At 35.2% G+C, this 16,001-nt stretch overlaps 1 protein-coding gene across 3 annotated transcripts; it reads left to right on the top strand.

Moving 5' to 3' along the window:
• Positions 1-11,405: 11,405 nt before the first annotated feature.
• On the top strand, positions 11,406-14,897 carry SDG37 (SET domain group 37). Of its 3 annotated transcripts, none has more exons than XM_079054359.1 (14): positions 11,406-11,583; positions 11,759-11,904; positions 12,224-12,358; positions 12,461-12,515; positions 12,615-12,733; positions 13,066-13,154; positions 13,234-13,315; positions 13,417-13,521; positions 13,619-13,688; positions 13,768-13,887; positions 13,979-14,085; positions 14,172-14,241; positions 14,342-14,405; positions 14,501-14,897. In XM_079054359.1, the coding sequence occupies exons 1-14, from the start codon at positions 11,481-11,483 to the stop codon at positions 14,661-14,663; spliced, it is 1,428 nt and encodes a 475-aa protein (XP_078910485.1). In that variant the 5' UTR covers positions 11,406-11,480; the 3' UTR covers positions 14,664-14,897. The 3 variants fall into 3 exon arrangements, with proteins under 3 accessions (XP_078910485.1, XP_078910484.1, XP_078910483.1); XM_079054358.1 differs by having other exon boundaries at positions 13,619-13,709; XM_079054357.1 differs by having other exon boundaries at positions 12,461-12,733; positions 13,619-13,709.
• The last annotated feature ends 1,104 nt before the right edge of the window (positions 14,898-16,001 follow it).

Genomic DNA, 16,001 nt, shown 5'->3' with positions numbered 1-16,001 from the left:
AACCTTACCTACAACCGGAGGTCGGCATCTTTGTAAATAGGTGAGGTCGATGTTGCTGCAACAGTTGGCAGAGGCGGGGCGGCAAAACTGGCGGCGGTAGCGTTGTAGATCAGAGGAAGCAGCCGATTATTGGAGATCATAGAGGGAGAAGAAGTGGGGTGAGAAAGAGAGAACGAGATTTTAGTTAGGGGCATAGAGCGTCTTTTAATTTTTCAGACAGGGTTTCAAGTCTGATTCGGTAAGAGCTAAAATTCAGATTAAGACCAAAAATTAAGTGGTAAACAAACGGATTGAATCTTACAGATTCAGATCTACCCTTTATTAAGAGGTATTAAGATGCAAACAAACAGACCCTTACTAATCTCAAATCATATCCTCCCTCAATATCATTACATAACTAGGCCACCAAGGGAGAGAATCTATCTTTAGGTCATTATTTCTATCTATGAAATCTTGTATGACTTCTATATTCTTAAACTCTTTTATCCAATGTTAAACATTGTATCTCTGGGATACATGACATTCATAACAAAATACGTAAGATGTCTGGTGAACTATATGAATTTTAGACACAATAAAGTGATAAACTATTGCAAGCATTTTATAAAAACTTTTACTTATATCATAATTAATACATGATGTAATGTATAAAATGAATGATCACATTCCAATATAAACTATCTTGCATCATTGTTTTATATGTTCTTTGAGCTATCGATTATGTATCGAATCATTGGTCCTTATAAAAGGATATGGTTGCAAATAGTGGCACTCTGCAAGTTGACCATAATAATAATAATTAATAAATAAACATCACTTCACGAAGGAGGTACCATCCAAGTAGAGTCTTCATGATCTCATTCTTAGGACATCATGTGTCTAGACAAATTTTAGCTACTATGCAACTCTCATTCCTTGTATGTGTGATTATCATTTTTCTTTTGTGCAGGTCAGTGTTGGGTTTTCTATGCATCAATACACTCTTTCTAGGTAGCGGAAACAATCATCGATTTACTGTAACATCCCAAATTTTCATTTTTAAGCCATAAAATCCATACATCATTGGTTTCCAAAATCAACAATGATGTAAATGTATCTCAAATATCAGAGTATAACAAAAATCATCAATGCGGAAAATCATAGGAGAAACGTTGTGCAGTCAAGTCAGACCCTTCCCTTTAGAACTGAAAGTACCTAAAAATGTTAAATCACAGTAAACACAAAGCTTAGTGAGTTCACCAAAATACCACATATCATATAAGTGGGCCCAGCCCAACATACGTACAAATGGGCCCACCCAACATTTTTCAGTAATAAAAACACTACATGAAATAAAAACATCTAATATGAGATTTTTCAAAAACTTTTTAGATTAATAAGTTATTTTATATTAGCTTGTGCAACCACAAACTCACAATGAGAGCTTTTTTAAATAAGTTAATGGATCTCACAACAAACAAATAAGAGGATTGTAATGAAACACAATAAGATTTTATAAATGATCAAGAAAACTCTCCTAGGATAATTTAGAGACTATATCCATTAATTTACATTAAATAATAAAATAATAATAATAATAATAATAATAATAATAAAGGAACATGATCAATATAAATCGGATAAATCCATATTAACATCGTCATAAAAAAATTAGCCCAAAATAAAAACTCGGCTGCCAAACTATTACAATACAACTATATAGGTGTTACTAATCTCAAATCATATTCTCCCTCAGTATCATAACATAACTAGGCCACCAAGGGATACATGGTATTCATAACAAAATATAACAAAATACGTAAGACAATAATATCTGGTGAACTATATGAATTTTAGACACAATAAACTATTGAAAGCATTTGATAAAAACTTTTACTTATATCATAATTAATACATGATGTAATGTATAAAATGAATGATCACATTCTTATGTAAAAGCTAATAGGCTATCTTGCATCGTTATTTTATATGTTTTTTGAGCTATCGATTATGTATCGAATCATTGCTCCTTATAAAAGGATATGGTTACAAATAGTGGCACTCTGCAAGTTGAACATAATAATAAATAAACATCACTTCACAAAGGAGGTACCATCCAAGTAGAGTCTTCATGATCTCATTCTTGGGACATCATGTGTCTAGACAAATTTTAGCTACTATATAACTCTCATTCATTGTATGTGTGATTATCATTTTTCTTTTGTGCAGGTCAGTGTTAGGTTTTCTATGCATCAATACACTCTATCTAGGTAGCGGAAACAATCATCGAATTACTGTAACATCCTAAAATACTAATAAAAAATTTTGATTTTTAAGCCATAAAATCCATACCTCATTTGGTTCCCGAAATCAATAATGATTTAAATGTATCTCAAATATCAAAGTATAACAAAAATCATCAATGCGGAAAATCATAGGGGAACGTTGTGCAGTCAAGTCAGGCTCTTCCCTTTAGAATTGGAAGTACCTGAAAATGTTAAATCACAAAACCGTAAGTACAAAGCTTAGTGAGTTCCCCAAAATACTACATATCATACAAGTGGGCCCAACCCAACATACATACAAATGGGCACAACCCAACATACACGTAAATGGGCCTAACCCAACATACAAGTAAATAGGCCCAGCCCAACATACACATGCAATAATCACAAAGACGACTAACATCCTACACAGTATAGTGAGAAGACTCACCTCAATATGAAGACAGACAAATCTCACACTCGAGCTGCTGATACTAGAACTCTTCACACTAATCATATACATAGTAAAACCCTAATAAGACATTAAGGTAATAATTCATACTCAATGGTCTTAGTTCATAGTTACTTTCCCTGGGGTGACATCCCTATTTTTACGACAATTTTAAAACTTTTTATTTATGTTTATTTAAAACATAGTATATTTATAAATGCAGAATTTGTCCTATAAAAATATTTCCGAAGAAATTTTTTTCATTGATTGTTAAAAACTTATTGGGATGTCATAACTTTTTATTTATGTACCTTTGTACTGTTACTTGTGATAAAAAGAAGCTGAGTGGGTCGGGTTGGGAAATCTGGTGAGTACATAGGATTTTCAACTCATAATAATATAATTAGTATCAAACAATTAACCCAATTACTCGTCCTCATTATCTTCTTTATTCATTTATAGAGTCATATCTTAAGGACCATCATTGTTGCCATCTATATTCTATTAGATGACCGCATCGTTGGTACAATAGTACTAGTTTTTATATCGTTAGTAAAATAGTACTAGTTCCTACATCGTTAGTACAATATTACTAGATCCTACATCGTTAGTACAATAGTACTAGTTCCTACATCGTTAGTACAATAGTACTAGTTCCTACGTCGTTAGTACAGTAGTACTAGTTAAGTCGTGACACCCTATTTTCATCTTTTATCGTACTAATGCATCTTATCATTTTTACCCTTTATTACCCAATGTATTATATTCATAAAAATACATATACGTATACAGTATAAATCATATAAATTTATCTTTATAACACTTCATCTAACACATTACATATTTGCACATAAGCACATATAGCATTCAATTACTTAAATACTTCATATCTATGTTTAAGATGAAAGTAATTATGCACTCACCTGACATAGGTGGATGACTGGTGAGTTTGGCAGCGCTCCGCCTAACACCTTAGCTTATCCTTCGACACAACCTAAGTATGATGTAACATCCCAAAATTCAATACCAAAAATTTCATTTTTAATTAAGTTATTATAAAACCAATAGATAAAAACATCCATAGTGTCATCCCATATCAAACCCAGTATGTCAATAATCAAAACATGTCACAATGAAACAATATCAGAGTATAATCCCAAAGATCTAATGTGTGGAAAACATAGTGTGATACGCTGCGATCATGTCGACTCCTTTCCTTTTGAAGAATAAGTACCTGAAACCAAAATTGAAAACCGTAATCACGTAGCTTAGTGAGTTCCCCCATCATACAACATACCGTACAATAAACATACTGCCTAGCATATCCGGGTGCTGGCCTACCCCTTTGGTCTCTTTCAACCGGTAACCGCCTAGCATATCAGGGTGTTGGCATACCCCTTCGGTCTCTTTCAACCGGTAACCGCCTAGCATATCTGGGTGTTGTCCTACCCCTTCGGTCTCTTTCAACCGGTAACCGGGGACTATTTCACCCCTACCACTACCACATAATACCCTAGCATATACATATAAATCACATACTGCCTAGCATATATGTGTGCTGGCTTACCCCTTTGGTCTCTTTCAACCGGTAACCGGGGACTATTTCACCCCTACCACTACCACATAATAACATAGCATAACATACTGTCAAGAATATCTGGGTGCCCGACCTACCCTCCGGTTTATTTCAACCGGAAACGCGGTCTAACCTACCCCTCCTATCACTATCACATAATATCATAACATACTAGCACATAAAGCATATCAGATAGTGGCACAACAGACAATTATCACAAAGACAATCATCTCAACTATAATAAACTACTAGTGGGCCGACATTGGTGCCTTCGACCCACTTCTACTGGAAGGTAACTCACCTCACATTACTGAAGTCCCGCGGACAAAACTCTAGCTGCTGGATGACAGATTCCCAAACTGTTAACATCAAAATAACACCCAATTAATAATTGGGTTCCAACACATAACCATAAGTCCATGCTTGGGGTAAAAGACTACTTTACCCCCAACTTAGCTTGATTCAAGCCCAAGGCCCAAAAGTCAAACAATGAACCAAAGCCCAACATATGGCCCAATTTTCCAAATTGGGCCCAAACCTTTATATGGTCTTACCCTAAGGCGCAACTATTTATTCTAGTCCCAACACTTGGAATTTCGATGGTCTAATGTCTCATAATCATCAAGGCCCAGTTATGGCCCATCTATGGCCTAATTTTCCAAATTGGGCTCAAACCCCTCACATGGGCCTTACCATAAAGCCCATCCAAATATTCTAGTCCATATACTTGTTCTTGGATGGCCTATCAATAGCCCAATCACCAAAACCCAATAGAAATGCCCAACTCAAAGTCCAAACAATAATTAGGGGTTCTCACATGAAATGATGATTAGGGTTAAGTGTTCTTACTTAACCCATTAAGGACTTAATCCATTAAGTACATCACCCCCACTAGGCCAAGCATACAATGTAATCGGGCATAAGTCATAACATCAATTGCATGGTCCAAAACGCGGGTCCTGACAATCCAAAACCCATATGTCCAAAATTAGGGTTTTCTAAACCCTAATTAGGGTTTCCAACCCCATCGCGCTCCAATTAGTCCATTAGTTAAGCTTTTAGGTTAATTAATTGTTAATTAAGTCGGGCACCACCCACTACCACCTCGGGTAGTGGTGGTTAACGGCGGCAGTTATCACCTCGCGGTGGTGGTTATGAATTTCCTTGATTATTTCGGCCACCAAATAAAATTATACAACAATATCCAAATGTACACACACATAAAATAACAAACACACACACACATCCACCCTTGTGGCGGCAGGCGGTGGTTGGAGGTGACAGCCACCACCTCATGGTGGTGGCGGTGGGGTTTTTCTTCGGATCTCCGGCCAAGAAACGCTCCTACAGCCATTTACCATCAAAACAAACGCACACAAACACCATAACGCACACACAACCACCTCTCACGGTGGCCAGTGACAGCAGAATAGGGTAGCATGGCGGCAGCCACCATGGTTGGTAGCCATGGTGGTTTTTCCTCGTTCTCCAGCTAACAGAAAACACACACAACCACCTGTAGCTAGAAGAAACGTCCCACCTGCACAAGGTCCGCTGAAACGCGCACCCAACACAACCACATCAGGTGGCAGAAGAAGGTTGTCGCTTGGAGCGGTGGTGGCGACGGACGTGGCTGAGGCGTATCACCGGCGAAATGGGGAAAAGACGTGGTGACCGCGAACGACAACAACTGCAATAAAGGAACGAAAACCCGCTGGTGGTCCTCTTCGTCACCAGCAAGGGGGGGGGGCAACGATAGTGCTGGATGGCGGCTCACATGACGATATTGTCGTCGGTTGAGAATGACAGCCGCTCGGAGCTTCACAGATCGGAAACGAGTTGGAGTCGGTGATGGCGGCACCAGAGACGAAGGGGGGCATAAGGAGGGCGGCGGCTGGTGTTTTAGAAGTAGGGTTAGGGTTTAAATACAAGGTGGTGACGGGTATATAAGTCCTGTCCAATTTCAAACAATGGTCCATAATGACACTTTCAGTCCCTCCTTCTCCTTTTTCTTTCAAATTAAATCCAAAATTTACCATTTTAGACCCAGCCTCTAAAAATCCTTCCATAGCAAGTCCAATATTTTATTGAACACCCCCTGACTTCTGAAAATATTTACAAAATAACTCCCAGAATTACACTTTAACGCCCGGAAATCCAAATTATATTATTTGGCTCCCGAAAACCAACACCTCGCTAAATATTATGGACTTTAGGACTACTATTCATTTATTATTCTTTATCTATTTAATAAACATGATGTTATAACTCTCTCCCACTTAAATTATATTTCGTCCTCAAAATCATTCCTTACCATACCTTACACGCCAGACAACTTGAACGACATGGCCACAATCCCGAGCATAACCCCAGCCTTCCCAAGGCAATCAAAACCAACCCTCACAGGGTTCTAAAACCCGGAGATGAACGAATTCCTTGCATTATGATCACATTACTCAATCTGAAATCTGTAGTCTCGAGATGTTCTGACTCCCTGACAGACCGCCCATACTGAATCATTATTGTTGAACCCAGTCCACTTATCTCTCAACTGACTACTCAACTTATGATAACTCGAGGTTCCGACTAGAAAACAGAATCACAGACCCAATTATCCCTGTAGATCACTTATACTTGGCCAAGGCTCAGATAATCCCACTGTGAGTGACTTAGCATAACCCAAGCAATCTGTTACTCTAACCATACATGAAATCCTAAAACACTAATACTTCCCGAAACAATGTGCTGCCACCTGGCTGCTTTCTAAAATCCACCTAGATCTCCCTGGTCTCAATTCGTTCGTCGGTCATCTGAATACCAGGTTTCGACCCGGTTGCGGAGCCAAAGGACTCCCACGCAGTCGCCCCACACGACTTCCGAACGAAATCCTTGTTTTTCAATAGTTGCCACTAGTTATCTTGCCACTGTGGCTCTAATGACCTTCTGATTGGGTCCATACGTCGAGTCCTGACGTCACCAAATCCAAGGCTAAAAGTGATTACTACATGACCAAGGGTAGCCTTATATCACAAACGACCTTAAACGATCCATTGCTTCATTGATCCCCTGACTGCAGTGGTGTTCCTACGGTCTTATCACTGGCTCAACCAGGTCTAATTCATCCGGGGAAATCCGTAAACCAATCCGTGGATTTGCCACGCTCTCACTGCTGCACCCGAACTGGTGGGTACTACTGTTCCTTCCGCGATCTAATAATACTCCCATGCTACCTACCAACCTAGTGAATGCTACGACTACATCCGCAGTCTTACAACACTCTAGCACTATCTGATAACCTTGTGAATGTTATGACTACACCTGCAGACTTACAACACTCTAGCACTATCTGCCAACCTTGTGAAGGCCACGACTACACCCGCAAACTTACAACACTCTAGCACTATTTTCCAACCTTGTGAATGTTACGACTACACCTGTAGACTTACAACACTCTAGCACTATCTGCCAACCCTGTGAATGCTACGACTACATCCGCAGACTTACAACACTCTAGCACTATCTAAAACCTAGCTTATTTCACCCTTTCCTACACTTTAACTCTTGAATGAGGACTAAACAAGGTCTAAGCTTGCACCTTTATGATTTAAAAATGTCTAGAAACGTTTGAAAATACAACTTAGAGGCTTAGGAGTAGCTTATACTCACCAATATCTAAACTTTAGGGACAAGAAGGAAGAAACTAGTCTCAAACTAGAACTTAATGAAATACAAACCAAGTTTGGAGCTTTATACCCCATGGTGGTGCAAAATGAAGAGGATGTGTTGGATCCAGAGTCTTGAGGACAAAATTTCCTTCTTGAATAACCTTCTTCACAACCAGAAGCACACACAATCACTCTAAACACTCCAAAATGAACCAAATGCACTAGGGTTTGCTAGGAGGGTCGAGAAAGGAAATGAAGGTTGAGGCAGGGAAGGGTCTTGGGCCATAATGAGGTTTAAATAGTGCACAAACCCTAATTATTAGGGTTTTGGTTTGATCCACGTATGCCCTGCGTACTGGAGTACGTGCATCGTACTCGCACGAGACCTATTATGCTAAGCGTACCAAGACGGACGCCCCGCGTACACGATAAACACCAAAATTCAAGATTTAGACTTCGGGGACCCCTTTTGCAACAAATTCAAAATTCAAGGGTGCAAAAGCAACTTTGATCATTGTAGACGTTATATTTTTCTTTCAGATTTCTTAAATATAACAAAGGAATCATTTTATTATTATTATTATTATTATTATTATTATTATTACATAACTATATTTTATAAATGTATAAGAACATATTTATATATTTAAAAACATGATTTTTGTTAAACGTATTGATATCTTTAAAATCGTATTTATACATTTAATATGTGTAAATTTGATCTCGTCGGTTTGAGGAGCGGATGTTTCACAGTAGGACATGCCGTTGCGTGCAAAGTGGCAAAGCACACGAATGCATGTATAGAAAATCAACATGTGTTTGTGCCTTATGCATTTGATACATTTGGTTTTCTCGCACCAGAGGCGGTGGAGCTCCTCAACAAAGTCTAACGGGTCATGCATTCTAATGTTATATCTCCTAGATCCACATATGTTGTTTTCAAAAGAATTAATTTTGTCATCCAGAAAGGACTAGCGGCGCAACTTGCTGTCTGTTTGCCTTCTATCGATATGTACTGAACTTTATTATTCACAATGAAAAAAAAATATTGTATAAAGACGCATCATGATGTATAAATAAGTTCAAAAAGAAATAAAAATGCATGTATTCATATTTATTTTAAAAAATGCATGTATACATATTTATGTATATTTTTATGGACAAAATTGCAAAAATGGTCCCCGTGGTATGCATTTTTTTTGGGTTTTAGTCCAAACTCTGACTTTTTTGACTTTGTGGTCCTTTTGGCCATGTTTGTACGTAAATTTGGTCCCTCGTAAAATTGAAATGACTGTAATGCCCTTCTGATATTTTTTTTATGTTTTTTCTATTTAATTTAATTGAAAAAAAATAATTAATTAGTTTGGGCCCACATCTCTCTCTCTCAACATAAAAAACACACATGTGAAAGGAGGTTCGTAGTTTCTGGCTCGTTGGTTCAAGGTAGATGGTAGTAGCAGATGTGAAGGATCGATGGTGGTTTTGGGTGTTCGAATACAGAGGTGCGACTGGTGGTTATTAGAGGTTGAAGGCGAGGTTCAACCCAACTTACCATTTGGTTTGGGTTCAAATCATATCTTATCTTTAGTGATATGACTCCTCCTCTTCATGATTTTGCCTTGATACACTGATTAATTGAAGTTCAAAGGTAAGGGCAGTTGAAGATGTGGTCCTCAGGTGCGCTTCTATGTATCAGAAAAGTTTTTCCCTACTACACTGATCATTATAGAGTTCAACTTATTCTCCCTTGATCATCATCTTCTTTACAGAAACCTACAAATATCTTTTTTTGGGGTATCCTTGTGCCAGTCGACATACACATCAGGTTCAAGAAGGGTTCAAATATCTTTACATAAACATGCCCCTGTTCTTAGTTTAACTTTCTTGCATCTTAACCTGATGCAAATCGTACACTCCTGCCTCGTATGTCCTTGAACACGAATTTGATGTTGTGAGTTGTTATTGGAAACTAATTTCATCTGGGTTTAGTTATATAATCGACTTCTCAATCTGGGCAATTGTTCTTGGAAATTGATTTCATCTGTTTTTTTTTCCGGGATTGATATTTCAATCCAGTGTTTAGCAATTTGGATTAATTTTAGTTTTTGTGATGGATTTGATGTAGCAGGTTGCAGTTAAAGCTTAAATTCATCTTGGTTTGTTATTTGGTCGATTTCTCGATGGTTTGGGTTTATCCGGGTTTTTAGTTTCTTTTCGGTTTATAATCTTGAATTCAAAAGTCTATGATTGCATTTGAAATAAAGTGAAAACAAATTCATCTCGTTTTTTCATCTGATTAGTCATTTATTATGTGTGTTTATTGAAGCTGTGAATCATTTAAGTTTTTATGATTAAGAAATATTGAACTTATTTGAGGGTTTTTAGTTCCTGTAGTTAACAACTTGAATGTTGTGTATTTTTTAAGAAGAAGAACTCTTGGAGAGAGAGAGAGAGAGAGAGAGAGAGAGAGAGAGAGAGAGAGAGAGAGAGAGAGAGAGAGAGAGAGAGAGAGAGAGAGAGAGAGAGCCCCTTCTTAATTTATGAATAATTAAAATAAATATATTAGTATTAGATTTAAAAAGAAATGAAAGAAAAATTAAAAATAAATACTCAAAGGGTATTACAGTCATTTTACTATTCATAGAGACTAAAAACGTAAGGAAACTAGCTCAAAAGGACCATGAAGCCAAAAAAGTCGAAGTTTGAACTAAAACCCTCAAAAAATGCATACCACAGGGACCGTTTTTGCAGTTTTGTCTATTTTTATGTAGGGCTAATGCCATAAAAACCTTTACATTTTCAAGAAATTGTAGCTTTTACCATTTGATGATTTTTAGGTTCATTAAAACCGAAAGTTTGCAACTTTTTATTCACTTTTATCATTTTTGCCGGTTAAGAAGGTAACCTGCTGGTCATTAGTAGAGATGGCGCTTAACGTGTGCATGATTTGTTAATTCGGATGATGAGGCACGTGAAGTGGCCCCACATCAACTCCAGGGCGGATCTTTACCTTTATACATATTTAATCCAAAAATATAAAATTTTGACTATGGCCCCTGTTCACCAATTTTTATACAAATTATATTTTCGGTCGCCCAAAATGAAATATTGAAACTCCGCTCTTGATCAATCGAAGAGAAAAATACAGGCGCTTTAGGGAAATCAGCATGGCAGGGATCGATCTTGGGACGTCTCATATTGGGGTGTGCGCATTTACCATATAATATTTTTGTCCATCTATCCCCTACTCTTTTACTTTTGTTTTATTTGAACTTTTTAATTATATTTTAGATTCCAATATTTGTTAATTTTTATTTATTATTAATTATTATTTATATTAAATATTTAGTGATGTATGTTTGAAAAAATAACTAATAACTAATACATAACATTTGTTAGGTTTAATATATGTAAATAAAATTGAGTTGTTATTTTTTTAATATTGTATTAATTATAAATTGATATATCACAGGACTGAAAGGGTTTTGTTGGTTTCTCTCTGTTTGCCGTCTTCTGTGCGAATTGGGTGCCTACTCTTGCTCGTTATGGAAGATTTGCAGAAGCTCCTGCTACATGACCATGGTCTATCAGTTTCGACACTTCCGGAGAAAGGTCGCTGCCTCTTCACTACTCGAGAATATTCCCCAGGTATCTCTCAATTTCTAAACCTTCATCCCTCAGTTGTAGCTAGCAAATGGGTCAATCGTGGTTTGGATAACCGGTCAAAATGGGTTCCTCTCAAAACCGATACAATTAAACGATACTAAGAACAGGTTTGTGTGGGTTGGATGTTGATCATTCTATTTATATTCTTAAATTACAGGAGAAATTATATTATCTGAAGAACCTTATGTTTCTGTACCAAACAAAACTCCAGTGAAATCCAGATGCGATTGGTGTTTTACATCAAGTAATGTGAAGAGATGTTCATCTTGTCAAGTTGTGTGGTATTGTGGAAGTAAGTGCCAGGTATATTTTGCTTCATGTTGTTATCTACCATTCTACTTCCATTAATTTTGTTTATTATCACATCCTACTTTCATTTCTTTCTATTACATCTTTCTACTTTTAATTTTCTCTCATCAAGTTCTTTTTTCTTTCATTTGGACATTCACTTTGAAAAATTCTACCCAATTATAGTTGGGTAGGTTTTCAAAGTACAATAGTCTAGGATGCCATAACAAACAACTAAATGAAAATATGTTGCTATTTGCTTGCATTAAGTCATCATTTTTTAAATCATCATATCTTTCTTCTTAATATAATGTTTCATTGGTGATCATTTTAGACATCTGATTGGAAGGTGCATAGACTTGAATGCCAACTTCTTGCCAAGCTGGAGAAAAATAGAATAAAATCTCTTACACCTTCTATACGTTTGATGGTTAAACTTTACCTACGCAGGAAGTTGCAGAATGAAAAGGTTAATCTCTCTCTCTCTCTCTCTCTCTCTCTCTCTCTCTGTATATATATATATATATATATATATATATATATATATATTTAATACTAGCATTAATGCCAGGTTATTCCTACTAGTGTGACAGACAACTACAATCTGGTGAAAGATTTAGTATCTCGTATCCTTGTGTATATGGAGTATTGCCCTGTATATATATGTATTGTGATGCTAAGTTTCAATGGGGTTTTGTTGTTAAATTTGACACATTTTCATAAAGATATCTCGGAAGTTGAAGAGATGCAGTTGGTGTTGTATGCACAAATGGCAAGTCTTGTGAATATAATACTCCAGTGGTCTACTCTCAATATTAAAGAGATTGCAGAAAATTTCTCCAAGGTACAATCTTCTTAAACTGCATAAAATTATCCTCAAGTGAAGTGCCTATTTCAAAGTTAAGTGTTTAATGAGGTTACTTGTTAAAAACCAAATTTTGTTAAAAAGATAACGAGTTTACTTGTTATTTTTAAGTTTAATTTTGGACAAGTAATAGAGGGTCAATAGCCACATAGCTGTTATATGATATGATATGCATCCTTGAATCTTGATGTATAATCATATTGGACAAATGCCCAAACTGATATTTTTTAACATTTCTATTTTTTAACAAAATGAGAACATCTTCTATATGATTTTATAATAAATATTATTTTAATCACATTCACATACAGCTCGCATGCAATGCACATACAATTTGCGACAGTGAGCTGATACCATTAGGAACCGGACTATATCCCGTCATTTCCATTATAAATCACAGGTGACTTCAAGGGTAAAAATGGTATTTTCTTCTTTGAAACTTCACTCACATCAACTAAAAATTGACTTTGATTTTACAGCTGCTCTCCAAATTCAGTTCTTGTATTTGAGGGCAGAATGGCAACTGTACGTGCTATGCAAACAATACCAAAAGGCAGTGAGGTATGTTTTTCTTACAATCCTTCTATTTTTAAGAATCAGATTATTTATTCTAATAATAATAATAATAATAATAATAATAATAATAATAATAATATATAAAGGTATTGATAAGTTACATAGAGACAGCAGGAAGCACCATGACTAGACAAAAGGCTCTGAAAGACCAATACTTCTTCATCTGCAGTTGTCCCCGATGCATAAAACTGGTAATTTACATTATTTGTTGGAAGATATTTGGTATTATTATTATAAGTACATAAATTTTGTTATTATGAGTAAAAAGTGGATTGCTTTTGATTGAAGGGTGAGCATGATGATATTGAAGAAAGTGCAATTCTTGAAGGATACAGATGCAAGAATCACACATGCAATGGTTTCTTGCTTCGTGATCTTGGTATGGTATTAATAGTGTTGATATTGTTTTATTTATTTATTTATAATTTTGTTTGCAGAAAGTAAAGGATTTAAATGCCAACAATGTGGGATTATAAGGGAGAAAGAAGAAATTGTAAAGATTGCTAGTGAAGAAAAAACAATGTCAAACAAGGCATCTGTAGCACTTTCCTCTTGTCGTATCCTTTAATTTTTTCTATGTAATTAATATGTGGATATCTTTTACTTGTTTTTTTCATTTCTTGAAAATCTTCCTTAATTAGATTTCAGATAACAAGGAAGCGCTTGACATGTATTTAATGGTTGAGAAACTCCAAATGAAGCTTTGTCATTCCTTTTCAATCAATCTAATGCGTACAAGGGAAACTCTATTAAAAGTAATGCATTTAATCTTTTTTATACATATATTTTTTAAAGAAGTTAAATAGTTGATAAATGTCACACTTTTTTTTTTTTTTTACAGATATTAATGGAGTTGCAAGATTGGAAGAAAGCACTTACATATTGTAGACTCACTATCCCAGTTTATGAAAGTACATTATCAACTACAAAAATATCTTCCATAATCATTATAATCAAACTTTACATAATAATAAAATATCCATTTACCATGAGTATTCTATTTAATTACAGGAGTGTACCCTAAATTCCATCCTTTAAGAGGGTTGCAATATTATACGTGTGGGAAGCTTGAATGGTTTGTACTTTGTAGTAGTAAATTACTATTTTTTTTTGTATATATATCCAACTTCCTTAACATTTATTTTAATAAGAAGTTTATAAAATTTTCAGGTTACTTGGATACACTGATGAAGCTATTAAGTCGCTTACACAAGCAGTTGATGTATTACGCATTACTCATGGAACTAATACTTCTTTCATGAAGGATCTTATTGCAAAATTGGAAGAAGCACAAGCAGAAGCTTCTTACAAGCTTTCATCAATGGATGATTAGTGATATCAATTTGTACTTAATGTTAATGAGGACTTCACTTAATCTGATAAGTTATATGTCAGTGTTTCTTTTTGACTTAATAGAGAAAGTCAAGGAAATGTGGCTTTTCTATCAAGTCCTAACTTAGTTTATGTAATTTTTGGTAGATGTTCTCTTTTATACAATTGTTAAACAGGTAGAAAATTTTGGGGATTCATGACTATTAAATACAATGCTGCACATATTTGAGCAACATTCTTAGTGCTAAAGGGATTAAGACATTTTTTTTATGAACATCTTGAGAACAAAAAATTTCATGAGGGTCGCGATAGATAATTAAATTGGGTTATAAGATTCAATAATGCTTTAACTGATTTTTTATCGGCTACTTAATTACTCATATAAACAAGTGGTTAATCGCTTTGTTTTTTTTTCAACATTGTTTTCAATTAAAAAAAAAAATTAAATATACTAAAATTGATAGTTTTTTTCTACAGTAAAGACACAAGTTAATATATTTTGAAAAATTCGTAAATTTGTAATGTAATATTGAATCATAACAAAGTATGTTAAATTTAATTTTGTTGCCATCCAAGAACACATCTGAGCCACCAATTTTGAGCATATCGTTCACGGAGCTGGTAACATGTTGAGCACGTATGAGAAGAGGTTCAAGTAATCTAGGTAATGAACAAGCAAAAGTAAAGAGGGATAAATCCACCAAATTTTATTGTCCCTGAAAACCAAAAGTCCAAGTGACATTGATAATTGTGACAAATAACTTAAATCGGTAACTAATAATTTAAAATCCTCTAGGTTACTACACTTTTAATTGTATCCAATAAGCAAACCAATTTTTTATTTTGGTTTTAAAATACCAGCAATTATGATTTTCATCGGTTAAAATGACAACGAACACCATTATTGTTCTTGTCACGTCTAACTAATAGCCAATTATAATCAATTTTCTCAAACCACAACTTCAACTATATAGATTTTTATTGATTAAAATGGAAAAATCACAAAACAACATGGCGTTGCTAATGGTTATTAGTTGCGGTTTGAGAAAAACGATTACAAAAGGCTTTTAGTTAGATATAGCAAAGACAATGATGGTGTTTGTTGCCATTTTAATCGATAAAAATCATAATTGTTGGTGTTTTAAAACAAAAATAACAATTTAGTTTCCTAATTGGATACAATTAAAAGTTTAGTGACCTAAAGAATAAGTTTTGTGTTATTAGTTGTGATTTTAAATCATTTTCCCATTTTGAAATAGATGGGTCAATCTCATTTATTGAAGATTTTTTTTTTGTAAAAACCAAAGTTTCTAAAGATTCCCTCTACATTTAAAAGTAT

The sequence above is a fragment of the Lactuca virosa genome, chromosome 6 (assembly GCF_052849685.1).
Source record: "Lactuca virosa cultivar CGN04683 chromosome 6, Lactuca_virosa_CGN04683_v6, whole genome shotgun sequence".
NCBI lineage: Eukaryota > Viridiplantae > Streptophyta > Magnoliopsida > Asterales > Asteraceae > Lactuca > Lactuca virosa.
The sequence above is the reverse complement of the archived record's forward strand: the minus strand, read 5'-3'. Positions and strand labels throughout refer to the sequence as shown.

Bases quoted from the DNA above. Each gene is read 5' to 3' on its own strand.
- SDG37 (XM_079054357.1), top strand. From the start codon at position 11,481: ATGGAAGATTTGCAGAAGCTCCTGCTACATGACCATGGTCTATCAGTT. The intron at 11,905-12,223 runs GTATATTTTGCT...TGATCATTTTAG, and splicing joins ATTGTGGAAGTAAGTGCCAG to ACATCTGATTGGAAGGTGCA. The intron at 14,242-14,341 runs GTACATTATCAA...ATTTAATTACAG, and splicing joins CACTATCCCAGTTTATGAAA to GAGTGTACCCTAAATTCCAT.